Below are 25,710 nucleotides of genomic sequence, written 5' to 3'. Positions count from 1 at the left end.
CTTTTGGTTAAGCACGATTGGCATACTAAATTTTGCGCTCACAACAAATGGGAATTGCGATTATCTCAAATTTTTTACTAAAGACCTTGAATGGAATGATCTTGAGTTAAAACCCATTAAGGTGTCGGTTTAGATGGCACCGGAATTGGCTCCTCTCTTTGTAGTCTTGAATTCAAGTCTTGCTAGGAGAGTTATACAAGATTAAATCCTGAATGCACAATGCCAACATGAGAAATTATGCTCTTAAGATCATCAAAGGAGGTGGATTAGTCGAATATGTAAGAGTTGATCCAAATATCACCCGATTGTCAAAAAAAAAAAGAAAAAAGAAGCCCACCGCAACATTTTATGTCCTTTATTATCCTTCCCTTTCTTTTTTTCATACCCCTTTGAAGAATAATATATTGGCCATTTTGGTGTTCATATTTCAATTCTCGGATTACCTCTCCATCTAACCTTTTAAATTAAGAATAGAACGAAAGTGAATGTCAACAAGCATGCTCAAAGTTACATTTGATAATGGCAAAGCAAAGTGAGCATTTCTTAAACATAACGAGAGTGGCGACAAATTACATTTCATAGACTCAAGAGTAAGAAAATTAGTAGGCAAAATCAGAGGCATTGACATCCGTTTGACAAAAGGAAGAAATATCCTATCACTCAACCGATTTAAAAAAAATAAAGGTTCGATTCCTTCTTACCAAAAACAAATCATCCAAGACATAAGACATGAAAAAGAGCCAAGAAATGCCACAGGACCACTCTCCAAAACCTTTCTTTAGACTTTCCATCGCAATAAGGTAAAGAAAGAAGACTGTCGTCACATGTACAAATCTGTAAAGGGCAATTGACATTCAAGAGGAAAACAGCACAAGCAGCTTCTCTACCGAAGAAGCCTCTCCGAAACATCTGCTGGCACATTTCCTAAGTGTTACATCATATGATTCACGTAACAAGATAAGGGTCTAAACAAACAGAAGAATATGCAGATCAAAGTCCAACATGAATGTTCTGCACCAACACAACACTTGTTGCTCCTTCTTCAATGTTTTTGCAATTTGCAAGTCAAGAGTGCCGGGTCATTTAGATGGTTCGAAATCAAGCTACTGTTAGGAAGAAAAGAAGATGCCCGATGCCCGTAGAACGAAACATATAAGCAGATGCAAGGGAACAAACGGAAGAACACGTGAGACAATTGCTTTCTATAAGAAACATGAACGCTTGGAAGCTTCTCTGCCGTCTTGAGTACGATTTAATTTCTCTACTCATTGTAATTACTATTCGTCCATTATTTGTGAAGCAACTCGTCAGCCCCCTATACTTTATTAGTTTATAACATGCTTTTTGTAGTAGCTCAGATAAATATGAGACTCCCAAATTACCTATAAATTCAAGCCCTAGCAGTTCTCAAATGTCAAGATAAAAGGCTAAAATCCTCTGAAATGGCCAAATAACAGTATGATAAATGTTGTTTTTCCCAGTTGTGACTTAGAATCTGGGGCTTCCCGTGAAATTCAAAAAATAACATGCTGGGAAGAAGATTTGGGGGACAGAGCTTGAAGAAACTGGACATTTATTCTCATTAATCTTCATCAAAATGTAGACTTCAAATCTCTCTGTGGGTCGGACTGCTTAGCATGAAAATGTAGAGAGGACACGGACCGTATTGGCAATGGTGGATCCAAGAGGGGTTCAGAATGCAGGTTTTCTAATGCGGCGGCAGAATGTGCAATTACGTAATCCACAAAAGGGGACACTGCAATATTTTACCGTGAAGAGGAAGAGAAATTAAGATAGCGCATGAGAACATTTCTGTTTCTCAAGATTTCTGTTTCTTTTGTTCCCGGAACAAAAAAAAAAAAAAAAAATAGAAATCCGTTTAGTAACGCCAAGTTGCTTTTCTATTCCCGAAAATAGAAAGTTAGCTCAGGAATAGATTTGGAGTAGAAACGAGAAATAAAAAAAGGTTACTTCTTATTCCCGCAGAACCACTTTTAGAAATAAGCTAATTTTCTTTTTTTTTTTTTCTTTTATTTCTCTTTCTTGCTGTAGCCACCGTCAACCGCCCGAAGCCATTGCCCACCGCTGGCCACCGCCGCCACGCCGCCGAGCACTGGGTCACCCACCGCCGCCGTCGGTCATTGGTTGCCGGCCGCGATCTGCCGCCGCCGCCGCACGACCGCCGGCCACCAACCGTCATCGCCAACCATCGCCAAAAGCCCATCGGCTGCCCCCTCCTCATCGATAGCCGATGGGCTTGCGGCACGGTCGGCGGCCGACAGCGGCGGGCGGTGGCGATAGAATAAAAAATGAATAAATACAAAAATGAAATTGTTGTGTTACCAAACGCATTTCTATTCTTTTTCCATTCCAAAAGTATAAATTTTGTATAGTTATAAAACGGGTTCTTTTATTCAGAAATTGTTCCCCATAATAAAAATAGAAAAGAATTATTTCTGAAAAAAAAAAAAAAACTCTTCCCCAGCCAACAAGTATTGTCATGTGCTACCTAACTTGCCAACAACTGATAGCAACACAGGCCCTCCTAGTCTCATCCTATGCTGCCATGTGCAAACATTGAGCAGTAAAAAGAACAGTAAACCGTAACACAGAGAAGACTAGAACCTGAGGCTTTGTTGACTGCAGATCCGTCACGATACAGAAGCACACGCATGCACTTCTCCAATAGCTTAACACCATATTCATCAAAACTCAAGCTCTCAGTCCACTCGTCACGAAGAATTGGCAGTGCAGGGTGATTGCCAAACCCAGTAGCCACATGGTTATCTTCGCAATTCACACCTATCATGCTAAACTGGATAAAACTGCACAACAATAATTTGGCAATAAAAAAGGAAATCGCTGCTTGTAATTGCATCAGTTCATCAAAGCAGTGCAATATCTCCTGAAAATCACTAATTTTTCCACTCGCACCCAGGAGAGAATGTTTTCCAATTGGCTTCATTCCCTCGGCAGTTTTATAACTCAAGGTGGATCCATAAGAACCTGTAAAACATTTGTCGCTATCGAACACCGAGATGAGTAGAACACTAACATAGTCGCAATTGAGGTGGATCCATGAATTGTATCTCGGATAGAGATGTATTTGTTGGCGATACTATATTAGATATTCTTAAGATTGTCTATAGAATATTATCCTATATTAGAGACAATTATATTGATGGAGAACTCTAGTAAGGCCAAGAAGAAGAGAACTCAGCGAGCAGACTGCGATGAGTACATAACTTCATGTTGCGCTGATATGCAAATTTGTGAAATCGATTTTGCACACGCCAGGCAAAGATGTCCCTGTGGTCTTAACTCGAAACAATACTCAAGGACCGATCAATGTACCCAGTAGGACCGACCAGCAATGATACCATCACACTGAGGAACTAAAACCAGCAAAAAGCGTGGCGATTCCAAACTGACAAGGATGTATCGAGATGGGGCGACGGACGCGGGTCGTAGCGCATGCAATGAATGGCGGCGAAAGTACACATGAACAAGGGCAACCGGGGAGGGAGGGAGAGAGAGAGAGAGAGAGAGAGAAATGCGATGTTTCATCTACCTTTATTTCATTCTTTTCTTGTGAATTAATTGCAAATGTATTCTCACTCAATTTCATATGTGTGGAAACGAGGTACGATGATGTCTGATGAAGTAAGTAAATTTGACGTGAAATAAGAACTTCACTAACTTGCAAATCTTTGAAACTCAATTTTGCACCCGGGTAGGCGGGAAATATGATTGGGCTTGGATCAAGAGTCCCTTCGACTCGGATCATCCGTTAAAAGGAGGTTGTGGTGTTGGACGGTGGGCTCGGGCTTCGGACTCGGGTTGGGTGTGGGCTGCAAGTTTGGTAGGTGAATATTATATTATTGAAAATAATGCGGACGTTAAACAGATCTTACCATCTATAAAGCTTAAAAGAAGAAATTACCAAGGAAATCAACGAGAAACGATGGGACATCGAAAATTTATGATGGTTCCATAAGAGTGTCAATACCATAACCCATTGCATATATTATCTTTTAACCTAAGTAGGAAACCTATTTAATTTAGGATACCATTCAAACTAGGAAACTTACTCGAACAAGGAGTCCAACTCCAATGTGAAAGATATTTCGACAACTTTGAAATGAATTTTTTAGGAATAATGACACAGATAGTCCCTAAATTTTAGTTTAATGTGCAATGTGATCCATGAATTTTTCATTTATTCAATATGGTCCATGAATTTCAACTCAATGTGCAATATGATCCTTGAATTTTTAATTCGTTTAATATAGTTCTTAAATTTGTTATACATATTAAATATAGTCTCTAAATTATATAAAAATGTTCAATGCCATTCTTTCATTTTTTTTTCAAAATAAAAAATAACTGTGAACGTTATCATATTATTTACAAACTAAATTGAACATATATTAAAAATTCAATGACCACATTAAATAACTTAAAAGTTCATAAATTACATTGCACATCAGGTTAAGATTTGGGGGTTAGGTGTATCGTTTTTTAAATTTATTACTTGCATCGGATTTGGCTATCCTATTTGGATTAAAAATTTTCACTTTCATTGAAACTTGCGCGCATACATATATATAATGTCCCTGTCGCCTTTTGCTTAGGAGTTAATCCACCTTCGACCAACGCAGGGCATGGCATGTTTACAAATCCCGAGGGCGAGCCTTGCAATTGTTGCATTATCTCGACTCCATCCATCCCCACTAAGCAGGCGAAGTCGGACGCATGGGCATCCCTTTCAACAAGAGGAAGCAAAATCCTATTGCTCCACCAAATAGAAAACAGTTTGATTCCTTCCGAGCAAACACAAAACATCCGAGACCACAAGCCCTTAAATAGAATATCCAAGTAATGCCACAGGACCACCCTGGGAAACCTCCTTTACACTTTCCATCGCACAATGCAAAGAAACCGAAAGGCGTCGCATGTGGGTCGCACGTTAGTTGCACATCGGTCGCTCTTAAGCTGCCCCTTGCTTGGATCACAGCCCTTCATTGGACGTCTAGGACCATGCTTGTCCTTTGGGCTGTCTCAGTAGCATGCATTAGAGCTTGGGCCATCGGCCGACACTGATGACGCAAGATAGGTTGGCCTGCCATAATGACTGGGTTGGCCATGACCCATTAAAAGTGTCGACGCCCCCCAGCATCATAGGTCAGTCCGAGATTTGACACAGCCTAAATCCAAGACTTTCGGAGAGTATGAGAAACTCACATAGGAAAATATGAAATGGAATGGAATGGCAGAAAATCCATTGAACATGCGGTAATTTGGAAGAGCTACATCCATTGAACACGTGGATAGAAAAATCCTGAATGACATATCATGGAACTCTTGATATTTTATTACAAGATGATCATGCGCACAAGGAATCCCCGAAATGAGAACCTGCCCATTTTGTTAATATGGCCAAAGAGAGCTCGGCGTCGTGCTCTCATCTAAGTGAGCTGAACCTATTGCCAAAACAAAAGATTTCGACCAAAAAGCCCTTCCATATCTCTCTAAGATCGATCACTAGACAGAAGTTGAGTGCGTGAAGAATATGTTGCCAAAAAAAAGGAAAAAAAGGAGTGAACTCCACAAATACACCTCACTTTTGACCTAATGACCACCTAATATTACTGTTTTTCAAGTGTCATTCTCTTGCCTCTAAATAAAACCCCACATTGAAAAGATCAAATTGCCCTGCAACCTCATTTTGGCAACTCATTTGTAGTCTGGACAATTTGTTTTTTAATTGGCTTGAGTGTTTTCGAGAACGTAAGACTTGGAAAATGATATATTTAGAAGGATAATTGGTGTGAATGTGCAAGTCAGTGTCTAGAGATAGAATCAGGCATGCATTTGGTACTTAAAAAAAAAAAAAAAAAAAAGTAAAGCTATATATCGATATGGTTATTGGGTGAAAAGTAAAGTGTGTTTTTAGTAATTTTGTTTCATCCAAGACAAAACTTTTATTTAGCTATTGATCTGCCATCGACTAATCTTGGATGAGTTATATGGTTGTTGATAGGCAAGTCATCCTCTTACCTGAAAATTAGTGGGTTTTACTTACTGAGTCCATGATTCACCTCGTTGTTTTTCAGAATCGTAGGCATTGAGGTCTCCCACTAGTACTAGAGTTGTAGTCTTGCTAGGCTATGGTTGTTGATAGGTTAAGGTTTACCAAATCTTTGAAACGTAGAAAATGTGATGGTTGTAAATATAATGGCCTGTGACAATGGGGCTTGTAAATGTTGATATAATTGCATATTTGCAAGTGGTTGTTTTCTTGGCTGCTTATTGTTGTTTAGGTGTTATTTGTAAAGCTTCCACATGTGCTTAATGAAAAGATAAAAAGAATGGGACGGCGATGTGCTTGGAACATCGCTAATAACCCCCGTCGCTCATGACCCTAGAGATGGAGTTGGGGTCGTGACAGAATCTGGTCGTTCTGACATAGTTATCTTGATGACCTATCGCATGTTTGTTCTGCTTCGTTCTGCTGGAATTCTACCTATCAAAATCTATTTGTTTTACTTGTTTTTGCTAGAATTTCCTAAGACGGAATCTGTCCATTTGTGAGTTTACTCAAATATGTTCATTGGTGAGTCTGTTCACATGTTGAATCTGTAAATTTGTGAATATGTTCATTGAATAGTCTTTTCATTGGTTTAGGCAGACTTTACTGAATATGAATCTATTTCTCCTTGAATCTGTTCATCTGTTGATTCTATCCATTGCAAAATACTTCAATTTGTAAGCATGTTCATTGTTGGATTTGTTCTTTTATTTTATTTGCTTTTATTAAGCCAAAATTTACCCTTTTGATAGTTTAGACCTTCCCTTTAAGAATGTACTTATTCATTCAGATTCATAATATACCCATTTGATTTACTAGATCTTAATGTCCAAAACCTACTCGATGTCCAGATTCAGAATGTATTCATTTGATTGTCTAGATTTTCATAACTAGAATATGTTTGTGTTGACAAATGTATTAAATTGAGTTGAGATAGGTGTGTTATGCTTGAGAATATGCATATATCATGGCTTGGATGAGATTAATATGATTCTGTCACTTATATAGTGGTGAATGACGATACCCCGTGTGTCAGGATGTTGCGGGGAGTGTTTCGGGATGCCTTGGTAGTCGAGATGCCCCGTGAGTCGGGATGCCCTGTGGCGGAAGTCTACAAGATGCTTTGGAGTTGAGATGCCCCATGGGTCGAAATACCCCGTGTATCGGGATAATGAAGCATTATTGAATAAAATGCGTTATTATGAGTAAAACCACATCATTGTGTGAAATATGATGTGCACGTGCATAAATCTAGATGGACGGTCTGTTGGTTAACAATTTCCATGGTAGATCGAGATGATGAAGTATTAATAAATAAAATGCATTATTATGAGTAGAACCGAATCATTATGTGAAGCATGGTGTGCATATGCATAAGTCTGGATGGACGGTCTGTTGGTTAATAATTTTTGTGGTAAATGAATATAAAATGTAAAGTCTGTTTATATTTGTATCATACTTATAGGATGATTATGCCTTCATTTTGTGTATATTAGGTGGAGTGGTAAGATGATTTTTCTAACTTAAAACTAGAAATTTCATTTACTAAGCTTCGGTTCATCCCTTTTATTTTTTTAGAAGTGTAGGATGGACACCCTTCAACCCTTGCATTATGAAGTCCCTATGTATAATGAAGTTTTTTATTTTTTTAAAAGTGTGCTTGAACCAGAGTCGAGAATAATATATACCAAGTGTAGTTCTATGATATGGGTTGATAAAGGAGACTTCGCGAAGTGGGTTCCTTTCCGGTTCGTTCATTGCTTGGTACCGGAATCTTAATGGAGAGTTAGTTGGTTCGTTGAGTAGCTTCAATTTGGACGTTGAAGACGCAGTAGAAGAAGAAGTTATCGACCCATGACTCAGTCTTAAACATTTATATAGGCAAACTTTTGAAAGTATAGTATAGTTTAGAGATAGGTCTCCCTACCCCTACTTAGATTTTGTTTTTTGCTCGAAATATAATGAAATTGTGAACTCATATGTCATATAAATAAAAGAAGCAAAAGTTTGTTTGTCATAATTGTAAGGTCTTAATCATTAAAAGAATATTCGTTAATGTTTGTTTTCGCTTCCGCACATTAAAAGAAAGTAATAATATGAGAAACATGTGTCGAGTAACGTTTTGGGACATCACAATATAGATGATCATTCCCCTCGTCAAAGATCTCATAAATCATTCAAACAAAGATACGATGAGAGAGATCCGGCCATAGATACATGGGGACAACCTAGTGGAAAGTTCAACTATCATATAAGTTATATACTCTCTCCCTCCTACTCCCATAAGGTCATTCCTTCTGGTTAGGGAGATGAATTTCATGATGACATCGGGATTATCACCGTACTATAGCATAGTCATATTGTCGAAGGACTTTGAAGGTGCCTCATGACCCACCAGAGGGTGAATCGTATGGGTGTTAGGAGGTCCAAAGCGGTACTATGACCCAAACCTAAAAAAGAAGAGTCCAAAGGAAAAGGAGAATGCGTCAATTGCAGCAGCAAGTCAATCAAATCCATATCACCCAAGTTGAGCCAACTCTAATTATGACAAACAGACCAAAGCGCTATAAAATCAAAAACCTGGTTTGGAAAAGAAAGCCAGACATAAATGGAGCAACAACAGAATCAGGAAAAGACAAAATAGCCGTACAAACTAAGAATAAGGGTGAAGAATGTATGCTTAGATAGTTGTCCAAGTCAGTCTTTCTTTTAAGTTCATATATGGTCCAAGTCGAGTTACTTAATGAATTCCGAATGAACCAGACTACCCCTAGAGTCATTGAGGTGGATCTAGCTCATGAAAAGGTAGGAGCACAGTTTTCCTTTGACAATAAAGAAGTAATGGAGTTCAAGAAAGAGAAACCTCCTGAGAGCCTTTCTGACTACTTGAGGGCTTTGAATATTAGTGCTAAATGAATGACCGTCCGGTTACTAGAGTATTGATGGAGGATCAACTTTGAACTTTATTCCATATAGGTTTTTTAGGAAACTAGGTAGAAAAGATGAAGAAATCATTTCATCAAATATCCAACTCTCAGACTTCACTGGAGAGGTTACTAAATTCAAAGGATTATATGTGGCCAGCTTAATGGTAGGGTCTAAGACTTCAAGAATTTCTTTTGATGTTGTTGATGCTGATAGGTCATACAACCTCTTACTGGGAAGAGATTGGATTCATGAAAATTAATGTGCGCCATCGACATTACACTAGATGTTGGTCTTCTGGAATGGGGATAAAGTCGAGTATGTCAAGGCCAATACCAGGTCAAATGGTACGTTGGCATAAGCATAAAGGTTTGCTAGGGGGCATCGGATGATAACGCATGCATTTACAACCCCCTAGAAATTGATCCTAGTAGTATTGCGTTATGTTGTTTTAATAAGAGAAGTGTTGAATGAGTCTAAAAAAAGGAACTGGTAGGGCATCTTAATAAGATTGTTCATGGAAAACCTTATATTATCATAAAACCTCATTAAGAGGTACACGACCTATCGAGTCGAACAAGCCAAACAACCAATAAATGTTGATGATGGCATTTTAGACTTTGATGAATCACCAATTAAAGAAAATGACAATGTGCTTCAATCCTAAGACTCATTAGAGGAAATCAACCTCAGAGATGAGTTCTACTCTCATCCCATCTATGTAAGTAAGTTGCCTGATGATGAGTTTAAAGCCCAAATTACGAAAATACAAAGACTATTTTCTTTGGGACTATCATGAAATGCCAAGTCTAGGAAGAGAGGTAGTGGAACATCAATTGTCAATTAAGAAATGATTTAGGCCGTATAAGTAGGCCCCAAGATGTTTCATTCCAGAGGTTGTACAAAAAATAAAGGAAGAAATTGAGCACTCATTATCCACGGGCTTTATAAGGATTGCATGGTATGCCAAATGGCTTTCGAATGTGGTCTTGGTAAAGAATAAAAATGGAAAGTTAGAGTATGTATTAATTTTCGCAACTTAAATGCTGTAACACCAAAAGATAAGTATCAAATGCCAATGGCCGACATGTTAGTTGATTCTGCATCTTACAATGAAATTATGTCCTTAATGGATGGATATTCTAGATACAATCAAATATTCATAGCAGAAGAATATGTTCATAAGACAGTATATAGGTGTCCATGAGCTATCGATACATTCGAATGGTTAGTGATGCCTTCAGCTTGAAGAACACTTGAGCAACATACCAAAGGGCCATGAATTTGATCTTCCATGACATGATTGGCAGCTTCATGAAGGTCTATATAGATGATGTCATCGGCAAATCTAATAAGGTACATCATCTAGATTACTTGGAACAGGTCTTTATTAGGATGCAAAAATTTAAGTTAAAAAATGAATCCATTAAAATGTGCTTTCAGTATAAAAGTTGGTAATTTTCTAAGCTTTCTAGTTCACCAAAGAGGAATAGAAATAGATATAAATAAGGCGAAAGCTACCCTAGAATTGTTGCCACCTACTAATAAAACCACTCCAAATGATACTTGAAAAAATAAATTTCTTGCGTTGTTTTATAGCTAACTTGTCAAGGAAGATCGAATTTTTTTCCCCATTGCTCAGACTAAAAAACCAAGAGGAATTCATCTAGGAAGATAAGTATCAACATGCTTTCAATAATATAAAGGAGTATTTTACTAAGCCACCCGTTTTGATGCCACCTAAGATAGGTAGTCTGTTGAAACTGTACCCGCCGGTGATCGATATCACAACTGGAAACATATTGGCACAAGAACATGATGAGAGAAAAGAACAAGCGATTTATCATCTAAGCAAAATGTTAAATGATGCTAAGACAAGATATACTCCCATGAAGAAGTTGTGCTTGTCATTATACTACGATGTACTTACATCGTTATATGTTAATGACAACGGTACATGTAATTTGTAAGATTGATGTGATTAAGTATATGCTAACTAAACCAATTATAAAAGGCCGGATAGCTAAATGGGCGTTTGCTTTATCTAAGATCAATCTAATATACGCGCCGCTTAAAGCCATAAAAGGGCAGACAATAGCAGATTTCATTACAGAAAACTCACCCACTTTAAAGATTGAAGAAGATGAGAATTACATTTGAGTACTACCATGGGTTGTATTTCCATGGATCAAGCATGTCTAGACCATTAGGAACTAGGATTGTGATCGTGCCTCCACAAGGTCAAAAAGCTAAACTAATATTCAAACTTAGACTTCCTATGCTCATTGGTGACAAGTTGTATCGAATGATAGTGGATGGGCTACTGCTAAGATATCTAGGAAGGCAGGAATGGATACTTGTAATGGCCAAAGTACATGAAGGAATTTGTGGCGCAGACCAAGCCAAGATAAAAATGAAATGGTTGCTGCGTTGACATGGTTACTTCTAGCCAACTATTACAAAAGATTGCATTGATTATGCTAAAGGATGTGAGTCCCATCAAAAGCATAGTCCACTCCAACATATGCCGATTGTAATAATGAAACCCATTATTAAACTATGGTCATTTCAAGATATAATAGGTAAAATTTACCCCATTCAAAGAAGAAACATAATTTTATCTTGGTGGCAACTGATCACTTTACAAAGTGGGTAGAATGGGCTTCTTATAAGAACGTAGCACAAAAGGTTGTCAAGGAGTTTATCAAGGAACGGATTATCCATCGATTTGGGATTACTGAGTCCATAATGGCAGACCAATAGACAATGTTCACAAGACAAGAGGTGTTAGGATTTTTGAAAACCAAAGGCATCAAAATGGTTCATTCAACACCTTATTATCCTCAAGCTAATGGTCAAGCCGAAGTTTTGAACAAGATCATCATTAATTTTATTAAGAAGCACTTGGAGGAAAACCCACAAGAATGGGACTCCTTATTATCAATAATCTTATGGGCCTACCGAACATTGAAAAAGATCGAGTATTGGGATTAGCCCATGTATGCTAACATATGGACAAGAAGCGGTCCTCCCATTTGAAATTACAGTACAGTCATTTAGGGTGAAATTACAAGATAATCTGTCAAAGGAAGAGTATGACGAGTTAATGTATGGCCTTGTTAATGATCTTGGTGAAAATAAAGCTTCAGCATTGGAAAAGTTGGTTAACCAAAAACGAAGGGTTGCCAGAGCGTACAATAACATGTGAAGCCTAAGTATTTTGACATTGGTGATTGGTTTGGAAGACCATTTTACTCACAAGGGCTGATAATGAAAGACTTGGTAAATAGTCATCAAACTAGGAAGGCTCATACCTAGTTAGTGATGTTCTTACTGGAAATACATATCGATTAATAGAGTTAGATAGAAAAGAGTTTCAGCAATCGATTAATGGCAAGTTTCTGAATAAATACTATCCAACTATGAGGGAAATGCAAGAGATGGAAGGAAAATAAAAGGCCAAAAATTTCTTTAAAAAAACTTCCTTGTTATTTATTTTCATTTTTACATCTCTCCCCCTCTCTCTTTCTTCCTTCCTTCTTTCTTCTTTCCTTCCTACTCTTGCACTTCTGGCCTTGCCCCTAGTGTAACCCGCTTAACCCAAGGTGTTGCCGAAAGGCAACTACGAAGTGGCGCAGCTGTGTCTTCAGGTGGTTGTTGGCATTTTCGTTGCATTCCTTGGGCTTCTGCAGCTCATCCATCTCTGTCTCGAGAGCGTCTCTCTCCTGCTCCAGGCGCTAGAAAAGAAGTAGTTGTTCCCCAACCAATTCTTCGACCTTCTCAAGCAATGCCTAGATGTCTTTGATGTTGGAGTCCTTAAAGAACAGGGTTATCGCCGGCATGGCCTCATCGATCCCATACTCCTGCTGCTCCATAGGGGCCAGTCCTTTCTTTAGTCGTTTCTTCAGTGTTTTTGGCATTCTGCAAGTTAAGTGTGCCATGTCATTTAGATGGTTCGAAACCAAGCTACTGCCACGAAAAAAATAAAAACATGTCTGATGCCCAGACAGAATTACCTATAAGCAGGTGCAAGAAAACAAACAAAAGAACGCGTGCGATAATTGCAACAAAAGAGTGCGAAGTGAAGTCATGCACCAGAAGAGATCAGTTGCTGTCTATAAGGAACATGATCAGTGAGAAGCTTCTCTGCGGTCTTCAATAATGTAATAATTTCTCTAGGCATTGTAATTACTATTTGTCAAATATTTGTAAGGCAACTTGTCAGCCCCAGTACAGAAGAAGGATGCATTAATGTGCATCAGTTCCCCAAAATCACAGGAGTTATATGAGGAAGAGGAATTAAGTTGCCAACAGCTGATAACAACACAGCCCATCCTAGTCTCATCCTATGCTGCCGTATGCAAATATTGAGCAGTAAAGAAAACCATAAACCATAACACGGAGACAACTATAACCTGAAGCTTTGTTGACTGCAGATCCGTCACGATACAGAAGCACACGCATGCACTTCTCCAATAGCCTGACACCATCTTCATCAAAACTCAAGTTCTTGTTCCACTCATCGCAAGGAATTGGCAGGGCAAGGTGATTGCTGAACCCAGTAGCCACATGGTTATTTTCGAAATTCACACCTATCATGCTCACCTGGATAAAACTGCATGACAAGTATTCAGAAATAAAAGAAGAAATTGCTGCTTATAATTACATCAGTTCATCAAGGCAGTGCAATATCTCCTGAAAATCACTAATCTTTCCACTCGCACCCAGGAGAGAATGTTTTCCAATAGGCTTCATCCCCTCGGCAGTTTCTTAACTCAAGGCGGATCCATTAGAATTGGTAAAACATTTGTCACTATCAGAACATCGAGATGAGCTGAACTCTTAAATAGTTGCAATTAAGGTGGCTCCGTGAATTGTATCTTGGATACAGATGATTTTGTTAGCAATAATACATTAGAGATTCTTAAGATTTTCTATACAACATTATCCTATGTTAGAGACAAGCACATTGATTGAGAACTCACATTGGTTGAGAACTCTGGAGACCAAGAAGAAGAGAACTCTCCGAGCAGACTGCGATAAGTAAATAACTTCATATTGCACTGATGTGTAAATCTTTGAAATCGATTTGGCACACCTCAGGCAAAGAGGTCCCTGTGTTCTTACTTCGAAACAATACTCAAGATCCCCTCGGCTCCAAAACACACGCAGGATCACCAAATACCTCCAAAAGGGTCTTCAAACTGACAACGAAACCTATACAGCTCGATCAGTAAGTAGATGACGAGACAACTATAGGAACGGAACAAGGCCGAAACCCCACAGACTGATCAATGTACCCATTAGGACTGACCAGCAATGATACCAGCTCATCGAGGAACTAAGGCCAGCAAAAAGTGCGGTGAATCCAAGCCGACAAGGATGTATTGAGATGGGGCGAAGGACGCAGGCCCCTAGTGCATGCATTGAATGGCAACGAAGGTACACATGAACAAGCGCAGCCGGACAGCTGAGACAGAGAGAGTAATGTGATGTTTCAGCTACCTTTATTTCATTCCTTTCTTGTGCATTTGTACTAATTGCAGATTTTGCATCCTCACTCAATTTCATTTGTGTGGAAACGAGATACGATGATGTTTGATAAAGCAAGTGAATGTGATGTGGAATAAGAACGTCGATGACATGCAAATCTTTGAAGTCCGATTCTGCATCCGGGTAGGCAGGCGGGAAAAACGGTTGGGCTTGGATCAAGAGTCCCTTCGACTCGGGTCATCCGTTAAAAGGAGTTTGTGGTGTTGCAAGGTCGGCTCGGGCTTCGGACTCGGGTTGGGTGTGGGCCGCAAGTTTGGTGGGTGAATATTACATTATTGAAAATATGCGGATGTTAAACGGATCTTACAATCTATAAAGCTTAAAAGAAAGAATTACCAAGGAAATCAACAAGAAACGATCAGGACACCGAAAATTTATGAGGGTTCTGTAAGAGTGTCGGTACCATAACCCATTGCATACAGTATTTTTTAACCTAAGTAGGAAACCTATTTAATTTAGGGTAGCACTCAATCTAGGAAACTTACTCGAACCAAGAGTCCCACTCCAATACGAAAGGTGTTTCGAAAACATTTCACTTTCTCATTTGGAAATGAATTTTTTAGGAATAACGGCATAAATATCTCTAAATTTTAGTCCAATAAATAATGTGACTTATGAACTTTTCATTTATTCAGTATGATTCTTGAACTTTAACCCAATGTGTAATATGGTTCTTGAACTTTTAATTTATTTAATATAATCCTTAAACTTGTGGTACATGTTCAATATAGTCCCTAAACCATATAATAATATTTAATGCCATCCTTTAATTTTTTTTTTCAAAATCAAGAATAACATTGAACATTATTATATAATCCACAAACTAAATTAAATATGTATAAAAAATTGAATGGCCACATTAAACAAATTAAAAGTTCAGAAATTACATTGTACATCGGATAAGGTTTGGGAATCAAGTGTGTCGTTTTCCTAATTCGTTACTTGCATCGGATTTTACTTTCTTATTTGGATTAGAACTTCTACTTTCATCGGGTCTTGAAACTTGTGCGCATATATTTATATCATGTCCTTGTCACCTTTGCTTAGGAGTTAATCCACCTTCGACCAACGCATGGCATGGCGTGATTACCAATCCCGAGGGCGAGCCTTGCAATTGTCGCATTATCCCGACCAATGCATGCGAGTGGAATCAAGTGACGTGGGCGGGTACCAAGTAATTTAGTGCCCGTTCACCTTGGGTTAAGAGCCCCATAATACGACACTCGACTCCATCCATCCCCACTAACATATATATAGTCAAATCGCCCCTAAATCAAGGCGTAATTCAGGGATTGTTCATGTCCGACTTAGAAAAGGAGGGGTTTTCTTCGGGTTACGTTGCCGAGAGGCCCTTTGCCTTTGCATGCGCGACGGCAGAAATTGATCCGGGCGCGCCTGAGAGGAGAAGAAGACAATAGTCCGTATTGTTACAATCCCATCACATCACATGATAACATGGTCACTAAGCATCGATTTGCCAATGTTAATCGTGGAACATAAGTCACTGTGGTGCAAGAGTAACGCTTAATTGGTCAGTGACATCACATCGATGTGTCACGTGTCATCATCGTTTGATTCCGGATTTTTCTTTCCTTTTAATGAGAGAGAGATCGCGAATGGAAAGGATGCATGGCAAAACCGGTCCATGCTTATGGCATTCACGTTCGAAAGAAACAACTTGATCAATCTGTTGGGGTTAGTCAAGAGACACGCACCTGGATCTTCTTAGTTTATACATTGGAGATAGAGGCGTAGATGACCAAATCCCGATTATAATTATGCTGACAAAACTCAAGAGCATGGAAGGTTCACCTACAAGAACTGCTCATCTCGCCGGCGGAAAACTAGCTACTGAGTGAATTAGTGGCAATGTAGAGAGTTTTCTATTGTATCCTAAAGGTGATATCTCACCTCACTCTCGCTTACCGGACTAGATCTACCTTCCCCGTTTAGTTGCAAAGACATGCTATCCCCACAAGATTTAGGGATGCACAAGGGATTACTTTCTTGTGGTCCGACACCACGAGGTTGGGATGAGCGAGGACTGATCGATCTACGACCTCGCTTTTTGAAATGCAAGATTCCTGGTTATACTCCTCGACCAACCCCTTGAATATAGAAAAAAAACTCAACTATGATTGGCGCCACTAATGATCGATAGCAGGTTGCTAGCTTTTATGATTAGGAATTGAATGTGTCTAAAAAAAAATTTATGATTGTGATTATTGGACCTAAATGATTATGCACTCTTTCTGACCGATTAAGATCCTCTCGATTAATTATGATTGATGCACTAAGGAGGAAGTTTCCTTTCTCTTCCTATGTCATGCTAAATCTCATGGACATGACAAATTGATATAGTGATCATCTCAATTAATTCACGAAAGTCCTCGATGGAAATTGCAAGAGCAAAATCCTGAATACACTAGGCCAACATGAGGAGTGGGCTTTTAAGATCGTCTGAGAAGGTGGATTGGTCGATGTGTGTGAAAACCGTCGCAGACACCAGCCGACTGCTAAAACAAAAGACAAATATTAACCGCCCTAGAGCAACCTTCCCTTTCTCTTTTTTATACTTATTTTAGGAATATATTGGCCAATTTGGCGTTCGTTTTCCAATCCTCGCATCCCTCCCCTGTCTAACCCGAAACTTAGGGACAGTATGAAAATAGGTGTTGACAAGCATGGTAGGTTACGAAGAACCTAAGCAGGCGAAATCGGACGCATCGGCATCCCTTTTAACAGTAGGAAGCAAAACCCTATTGCTCCACCAAATAGAAAACAGTTTGATTCCTTCCGAACAAACAAAAAACATCCGAGACCACAAGCCCCTAAATAGAATATCCAAGTAATGCCACAGGACCACCCTGGAAAACCTCCTTTACACTTTCCATCGCACAATGCAAAGAAACCGAAAGGCGTAGCCTAAACAAATCGGCGCCACACGTTAAAGAAGATGGCCAGTGACGAGCCATTGGCACTTGGGGATTTGTTAATTTTCCCCCCTCGAACTGCCTGGAAAGAGAGCATGATTAGCCCTTTAAACAATGCAATTGGGAATCTGATCACCCCCATTATCGTGCCGATACGGGAGGGTTGGAAGATGGGGAAACCACGTCTCCATGTGTCGGGGGGAAGCACGACACGCCAATGCGCGACGTTTTTAAATTCGATCACTTAGTACGAAATAATGCGGACCCGAACTCGTAGAAGAACTCGAAAGCATGTGAGGGGAATCAATCCCACGCCATGCGCATCTTCTTCAAACTCTTTCTTTAATGACAACACTCTCTCCCCTCGTTCCATCCTTATCCTTCCTTACTTACCTTGAATATCGTTGTTCGTACTATCTTACTTTAACCATAAGCAGTAAATTACCTCGAAAGTCTTCTAGGGTTATCTGTCTTCTGCTTAATATATAGCATTCGACTCTAGCTGGAATTTACCAAACCCAGGAAGGAAGACCCTTATTTCGCGTTGGTAACAAGGAAAGTTGGTGACGTGACAGACCCGCTTTGCTATGAAAAGTCGAGTTGAAGAGATAGAGGGAACAAAAGAATAGGGTTTTGAAGCAACAAACAAAAGCAACGAGCCAAACATATCGTATAATTGCATTGTAGTGGCAACATATTTCGCCCTCCAATATCATGCGAATAAGATCCGTATCTTGACTTGAAGCTACATGGAGATATATGAGCATGATACAAAATCTAGTTAACTGTTAAAGGGTCTAATGCTTGAGGGATGCAGGACACGCCCACAAGAGACGGGCAACAGGCACAAGCATGGTAGCGTACATTAGAGCTTGGGCCATCGACCGACACCAATGACGCAAGATAGGTCGGCCTGCCATATAACTAGGTCGGGCATGACCCATTAAAAGTGTCGATGCCCCCTGCATCATAGGTTGGTCCAAGATTTGACAAGGCTCAAATCCAAGACTTTCGGCTCAAATCCAAGACTTTCGGAGAGTACGAGTAACACAAAGCAGAATACAAGATGGAATGGCAGGAAAATCCATTGAATGCGGTAACCTTTTGCAAGACCTAAATTCATTGAACATGTATGTGGGTAGAAAAATCCTGAATATGACATATCATGGAACTCTTGAAATTTTACCACAAGATGATCATGCGCACAAGGAATCCCCGAAATGAGAACCTGCCCATTTTGTTAGTATGGCCAAAGAGAGGTTGGTGCCGTGTTCTCATCTAAGTGAGCTGAACCTCTCGCCAAAACAAAAGATTTCGACCAAAAAGCTGTAAAGCAGCTTGTGTTTCCACCACCACGGCACTGTACCTAGACAAGGTTGTCTCTTACTCTTGGTGGTTAATAATGGCTTTTGCAGAAGCCCTTTTATATCTTTCTAGGATCGATCACAAGATAGAAGTTGAGTGCGTGAGGAATATGTTGCAAAAAAAAAAAGAAAAAAAAGGAAAAAGGAAAAGTAGCGAATACTACAAATACACCTCACTTTTGACCTAATGACCACTTAATATTACTGTCTTTCAAATGTCATTCTCATACCTCTAATTAAACCCCCCACCACGTTGAAAATATCAAATTGCCCCTCCCTACAACCTCATTTTGGCAACTCACTCAGAGTTTGGACAATTTGTTTTTTTAATTTGCTTGAGTATTTCCGAAAATTTAAGACTTGGAAAATGGCATATTTAGAAAGAAAATTACATTTTCGTAAATAAGAACATAAGTATAATTGGTGTGAATGTGCAAAGTGATGACTAGAGATAGAAGCGGGTTTTCCTTTGGTACTTAAAAAAAAAAAAAAAAAAAAAGCTATATATCAATATGGTTATTGGGTGAAAAGTAAAGTGCGTTTTAAGCTTTTTTTTTTTTTTTTTGCTCTTTTAAAAATGTTCATATGCATGTTTTGCATGTGAGTGTTTGCCAACCATATTCATTTCCACGATTCATGTCCTTGAACCATGTGACCAACGCACGGTAGTAACTCGGCAAAAACGCTTTGGGTTACCATGTATATACACTATATACACAAACGTAGGATGGTCAACAACGTTGGGCTGATATAGTTCGATTCACTGCAAGGCATTGGACTACGTAAGTGAATGTTAAAAAAAAACTAAAACGGCCATGTCGCTAGAGCAACACGTGGACGATCAGCAGGTGTGGACGCGTTGAAGCTCTTGTCAGTCGACACTTAGCCTATGTCGGCTGCACCAAACGTGGTCTTCCTTGGTTTCTCTCTCTCTCTCTCTCTCTCTCTCTCTCTCTCCAAAAGGACGTTTCCGTCTTGCCTTGCTCCATGTCTAAGGCGAATCAGCTCGTGTGTCGATTCTTTACATGGGGATTTGCGCTTCAACGTACGACTTCTCAGTGTTATCTTTGATTTCAATAAGGTTAGGCACGTAACGTGGAAAAGGACGGCACGGACGCAATGCCGATGGAGTTAGGTGGCGATTTTATATTTGTGATAGGATATTTGAATTATCTGCAATTGAATGGTTAATAAAGTTCAAGTTGCTAATCTTTGTTCGACTTTTGATGTTGGTTAGAGTAAGTAATGTTAGTACTTAGTTCCATACAACAAACCAAAGTTGCGGGAATCGTGGGATAGTCTAATGCCTCGATGGAAAAGGTCAGGCGTTGACTTTTGCTAGTAAACTTGTGGATTTCCACAACGATACTACGGGCGTGGTGAGACGTTGCACATGTTCATACTTGGCAACAACCTATTAGCAAAACATGATTATAGCTCACAAATGAGAGAGTGAGAGATAGGTTGAGGTCTCGTTCCGGCGACCGTCATTAGTCACCACTAAGGTCACCCAAGTGCAATGGGGGTCGACAGATGGACCCTCATGCACAAACGGTGTCGAACCATTTGCTGCTTATTCCCTCTTTCTCAAGTTAACTTACAAAAATGACAAGGTGAACATGCACATTAAGCAAGACGGCGCAAATGATGTTCAAATTGGTCACTAGAAATGTCAAAAAGCAATAACAAAGTTATGAAAAGTAGTAATATCTCTAGGAATAAAGTGCATTCCGATTTTTAAAAAAAAATGATCATGGGCCTTCTCTAGTACTGTCAGGTACACAAAAAGGAGAATTTTTGCCATTTACCCACTAAAGTAAGATATAAGATAATATGAGTAGTCTCTTATCCAAACTTGACGTGAATTGGACGTAAGTTCAAATTACGCGAATTAGCTACCATGTTATAAGCATGCTGGTCCCAATCCAATGATGAGTCAGATGATCAAACCAACCTCCTTGTCTTGCGCCCTTTTCCCTTTCTCTATTGTCTTTTCTCTATTGTCTTATTCTTTTCTTTTCTTTTTTCATTTCGTTGATAGCTATAGAAATCGACAGAATCCAGGTAGCATGTTCCCCAACCACAAATAAAGCAGCTATCCCTTTGCTAATTGCAAAAAAATAATTAAAAAAATAAAAACCTTTTTGATACCAAAAAGATTAAAAAAAAAAACTCAAAAGATACAACCGTCTATCTATTTACAGATATGCGTGTGAGAATGTTAATGAAATGAAATCTCAGATAAAGATAAAAACCAATATTTTAAGAAGAGTGTTAATGCACATGGTTAATCCATAGTTTGTTGCTCTAGTTTGGATTTTCTGTCGACTCTCGAATGACGATTTTACAAATTAGGCTTGTCCCTTGTTTTCCTAAAAGCTAATGAGGATAATTACCTAATCAAACTTAGATCGGTTGCACATGTGTCAACTTTAGACCAATTGCACACATGAAATTTAGTTTTAAATTTTCAAATTTTCAAATTTAATCCTAAATCTGACCATTTTTCAGAAGTGAATTCAGTATTCACTCCCTCTCATCCCTTAACCGAAGGGTAAACCCACTTATGGCGGTCTGCTGGCTCCGTTTCCCAATGGGCGTGTACGATCGTGGAACTTTTGGGTCACTTTGCGTGTACAACTCGAGCAACGCCATGTGCGAATTTGTTAAATAATTTGCAAACCCTAAAGCCAAAAGCTGCGCTTAAGGACGCGAGCAACCCCAATTAGCCACCAAAAAGATTAACCCTTTTATTTAATTAGTTAACCAATACCGAGATGGTCGGTTTGCGGATCTTAGCCATCCACGAAGCCCCTTGTTCACACATTAGGGTATGCTACACGATCTCGAACGGTAGTATCCTCGACTAATCAATTTTTTTTCTTTTCTTCGTTAGATTTAGTGGATAAATCGAATTGGCACATGGAATAACAATGAATTAGGTACGCTCTAACACAGCATTTGCATGTTACGTGAGGATTTGAAATTTAAAAATCAAGAATCACTTATTGTAATTGCATCTTTCGCTTGACTTATCTATGATTTCATTACAATCATTTTGTGTCGTGAATATCTAATTTTGAGCTCGACCCTAGATTGTTCATCTATTTGATGAAATTGAGTTCCGAGAATGAGCACTAGTCATAATGTGTTATTGCATGCATATCTAGAGAAACGAGGCATCTATAAATTGAGCAATATTTGAAATTCGTAAATCTGCTGCTCTTGATGATTCATTCAATGAATCTTCCGTCTGCTCAGATGGAATGATATTCGTAAACGGTCCACAATTTTTCTTATTAATTTCGAAAGGTAATGTTCTATGTTCATCCAAATCAATCATCGCTCGTCTGTGATTGATTTGTTTTTCTTTTTTCTTTTTTCCGGTCGAAGTCTAAGTGATTGATTGACTTGGCTGACATCAACACATGACATGGTCCCCGAGTCCTGAGCTACTGTAGGTTATAACTTTCCTCCACCAGTGGCAAACTCGAGATTTCGATGCACAGCGGGGGTACTTTCAAACTTGAGCTCTATAAAACTCCTCTCCCTGATCGATCCAGCTCTTCAGTCAGATGGGACCAAAGCCTTTTCCCTGCCAGGCAAAACAGCAACTTCGTCTCTGATCATTCAGAAGAAAGAGAGAGGATCGCCATGAACGACCTGAGCGAAGATGACATGGCGCTCATCTCTGAGCTTTACCCTGGAGTGTACATGCGACCATCTCCTCCTCCACAAGGTTTTTTTCATACGGATTTCCACATCCTCAAGCACCATCATGCTTAGCGTTGACTTGCCCTAACTTCTTGGCTTTGACGCAGAGGCAAAGCCGCCGCGGCGGAGGCGGAAGAAGAGCAGAGGACTCGAGAACCCGGGGGAAGAAGGAGGAGGTACAGGAGGCGAGGGGCGGGGGAAGCGGAAGCTGACCGCGGAGCAGGTGGAGCTGCTGGAGCAGAACTTCGGGGACGAGCACAAGCTTGAGTCGGAGCGGAAGGACCGGCTAGCGGCGGAGCTCGGGCTCGACCCGCGGCAGGTGGCGGTGTGGTTCCAGAACCGGCGGGCCCGGTGGAAGAGCAAGAAGCTGGAGGTGGAGTACGCCAAGCTGAAGTCCGTCCACGAGACCGTCGTGGTGGAGAAATGCCGTTTTGAGTCCGAGGTCTCATCATCCCTCTCTCTCCATTTTCTTTTGTAACTTTGAAAAAAAAAAAGAGTAATATTTTTAGTTTTAACAGCAAGATAAGTACATACTTTTTCTTAATTTTAAGCGCAAAGAATGAGGCCCAAAATATTTCCCTTTTTTTTTTTTCATAAAACGCATGATTTATAAATTAATTATTTAACAGTAAAGCACAAATATTTGTTCCTCCTTTTTTTCCTTTTCATTTCTCCTTTTGATTCGGCTCTGTCCAATACCAGACTAAAGCATCCTCGTCTCAAGCGACACCTCAAGAACGGAGTGAAGTGGGAGTTAAACGTTAATTAGAATGCCAGAGTATAGAAATGAAATGTTGGACGATAAAAAGAGAAAAATGATTAACAATTGTATATTACCTTTTTCCCTAAAGTTTAAGATGATAAGTTTCCGAAACGAAATGGAATTTTGTGGATAATGGGATATGATAATTTCTCTTTTATATGGAGATTTTATTAAAAAATATTGGATATACAACTTTGGTTAGGTGATGATTACTCCTTTTTGGGTAGATATCCGGGTTTTCCGGCAACTGCGCCAATCACCTGCCATTTTCAAATCTATAGTTAATCTCGGGGTTTGACAATTTTTTTTTTCATTTTTTTATTTCTTCGGACGACGCTCCAAAACTTGAATGTTTAAATATGGGCGATATGTCTGCATTTGAACTAGGCAAGATTGAGCTCTTGCCATGGAAGAAATTAGGCAATTCGTTTGCTTGGCCATTGATCTGCCGAAATTACAACTTCGAAGGGGGATGTCGGGTCTAAATTTCGTCACGGTCTATGTCAAAGCCCCCTTTCATCTCGTGTTTCGTCATGGATCGAGCATGCTCTTGACTCAACCTGTCCCATGAGACCGTCCGACCGCACTTCGATTAGGCTCGTGTCAGGCATCTTGGAAGGCCACCCGGGGTTGCACGTGAATGCCCATTTTTTTATTTTGTTTTCGGGCTCACGGCTTAAATCAAAACCAAGTATGATCTTTATATGTTATTTATTGCACTTATCGGTAGTCTTGTTTGCAGGTGCTGAAGCTCAAGGAGCAGCTTTCGGAGGCAGAGATGGAGATCAAGAGGCTGTCGGAGAAAGCTGATCTCGGGCTCTCCGGCAACAGCCCATGCTCCTCCGTCACGGCCGATGCTGCTACAGACGATCCCGTGTGGGGAGATTTTGGAGTTGCTGGAGAATGTGATGACCAAGATGTGCTGTACTACATGCCCCAGAATGCTTATTTACAGGGCTTGGAGTGGTACAATCAATATGTGTAGTTAGAGGGTTAATTTTCTAGCGAATGATTGCTCTTAGGATATGTGTAGATACTGACCCGTGCGCTGTAAAATTCATCTTCTAATATATGACTTCTAGCTGTTGTTAAATATGCGTAATCAATGGAGATGATAATTGTACTCGAGCCATCGAAAAGAACTACCATTGATGGTCGAATTATATAGAATTTTGCACGTCTCAACTTCATGGTAAAGTCAATTTGGGATGATGAGCCTATTAGATTGACGTTATTGATATTCAGTTTATGTTGAGCATTTTTAATTTAAGTCAAAACTTTTGACCTGAATTCGTTTTGTCACTCGTGCCTTTCTATTCCTAAGAAAAAAGGGTCTTGTTGAGACCCAATTGTCAGATGAATCTCATGCGTCGCGGACCACAGCTCAGGCATGTGCCATTTGAATTTGTTATCGAGATGTTCCGCACGAAACACCCCATACATATCGTGTTTGTGGAAGCATTCAAAATCGAAGTCCACGTTTCCCGATGATTTCTTGCTTGTCATTTAGTTCTTGTGTACGAATCCCACGTTTCCCGATGATTTTTCATCTCTGTATACAAATCCTACCCGCGGAGGAGCTGCAGTTCCCGATTCTTAAGTGTAGAACATTTCTTAAAGGGAAAAAGCCATGAAAAATCTTAAACTTTGCTAAAAGTGATACATTTATCCTAGATTTCTTTTTTGTGACGTGAAAAACTTTGAACTTTGCTAACCGTAACACATTTACCTTAAACTTTTTTTTGTGACACAAAAAATTCCGAACTTTTGTTACGTGACACATTTACCTAAGAATTATAGGGCATTTTGGTCTTTTTTTTTTTTTTCATTTTTTCATTTTTTTTCTTCTCTCTTCTCTCTACTGGCTAGCCGGCGTCGGGTGAGGGTTAGGCTAGGGCGGCCCTCGCTGCGTCGGGCGAGGGTGTCCCCGCCCTCGCCGGATCTAGCGAGGGCCGTCCTCGCCCATCACCGGCGAGGGTCGCCCTTGCCTGCGTCTGGCGAGGGTGTCCCTACCCTCACCAGATCAGGCGAGGGCCGCCCTCGCCCGACGCCAACGAGGGTGTCCCTACCCTCGCCTGTCGCTGGCGAGGGCCGCCATCACCTGCGTCAAGCAAGGGTGTCCCTGCCCTCGCCAGATTTGGCGAGAGCCGCCCTCGCCCGACGCTGGCTTCCCTCCGCCGGCTCCACCATGGCTAACGAAGGGAAGAAGAAGAAAAAAAGAAAAAAAAGAAAAAGGAAAAAACAAAATAAAAAGACAAAAATGCTCTTGATGGGGTAAATGTGTCACGGCTTGAAAAGTTTAGAGTTTTTCACGTCACAAAAATTTTTTTGGGATAAATGTGTCACTTTGGGCAAAATTCAGGATTT

At 39.8% G+C, this 25,710-nt stretch overlaps 1 protein-coding gene across 1 annotated transcript; it reads left to right on the top strand.

The window, feature by feature from the left end:
- The first annotated feature begins 22,448 nt into the window (after positions 1 to 22,448).
- LOC104456860 (homeobox-leucine zipper protein ATHB-40) lies at positions 22,449 to 24,513 on the top strand. The gene is made up of 3 exons (XM_010071735.3): positions 22,449 to 22,605; positions 22,688 to 23,022; positions 24,086 to 24,513. Exons 1-3 carry the CDS (start codon positions 22,521 to 22,523, stop codon positions 24,326 to 24,328), a joined length of 663 nt encoding a protein of 220 aa, XP_010070037.1. The 5' UTR covers positions 22,449 to 22,520; the 3' UTR covers positions 24,329 to 24,513.
- Positions 24,514 to 25,710: the final 1,197 nt, after the last annotated feature.

Source organism: Eucalyptus grandis, chromosome 8, assembly GCF_016545825.1.
Source record: "Eucalyptus grandis isolate ANBG69807.140 chromosome 8, ASM1654582v1, whole genome shotgun sequence".
Classification (NCBI taxonomy): domain Eukaryota; kingdom Viridiplantae; phylum Streptophyta; class Magnoliopsida; order Myrtales; family Myrtaceae; genus Eucalyptus; species Eucalyptus grandis.
The sequence above is the reverse complement of the archived record's forward strand: the minus strand, read 5'-3'. Positions and strand labels throughout refer to the sequence as shown.

Excerpts from the sequence above, each read along its gene's own strand:
- LOC104456860 (XM_010071735.3), top strand. The coding sequence starts at position 22,521 with ATGAACGACCTGAGCGAAGATGACATGGCGCTCATCTCTGAGCTTTAC. Across the intron at positions 22,606-22,687 it reads ACCATCTCCTCCTCCACAAG|AGGCAAAGCCGCCGCGGCGG; the intron begins GTTTTTTTCATA and ends GCTTTGACGCAG. Across the intron at positions 23,023-24,085 it reads AATGCCGTTTTGAGTCCGAG|GTGCTGAAGCTCAAGGAGCA; the intron begins GTCTCATCATCC and ends TCTTGTTTGCAG.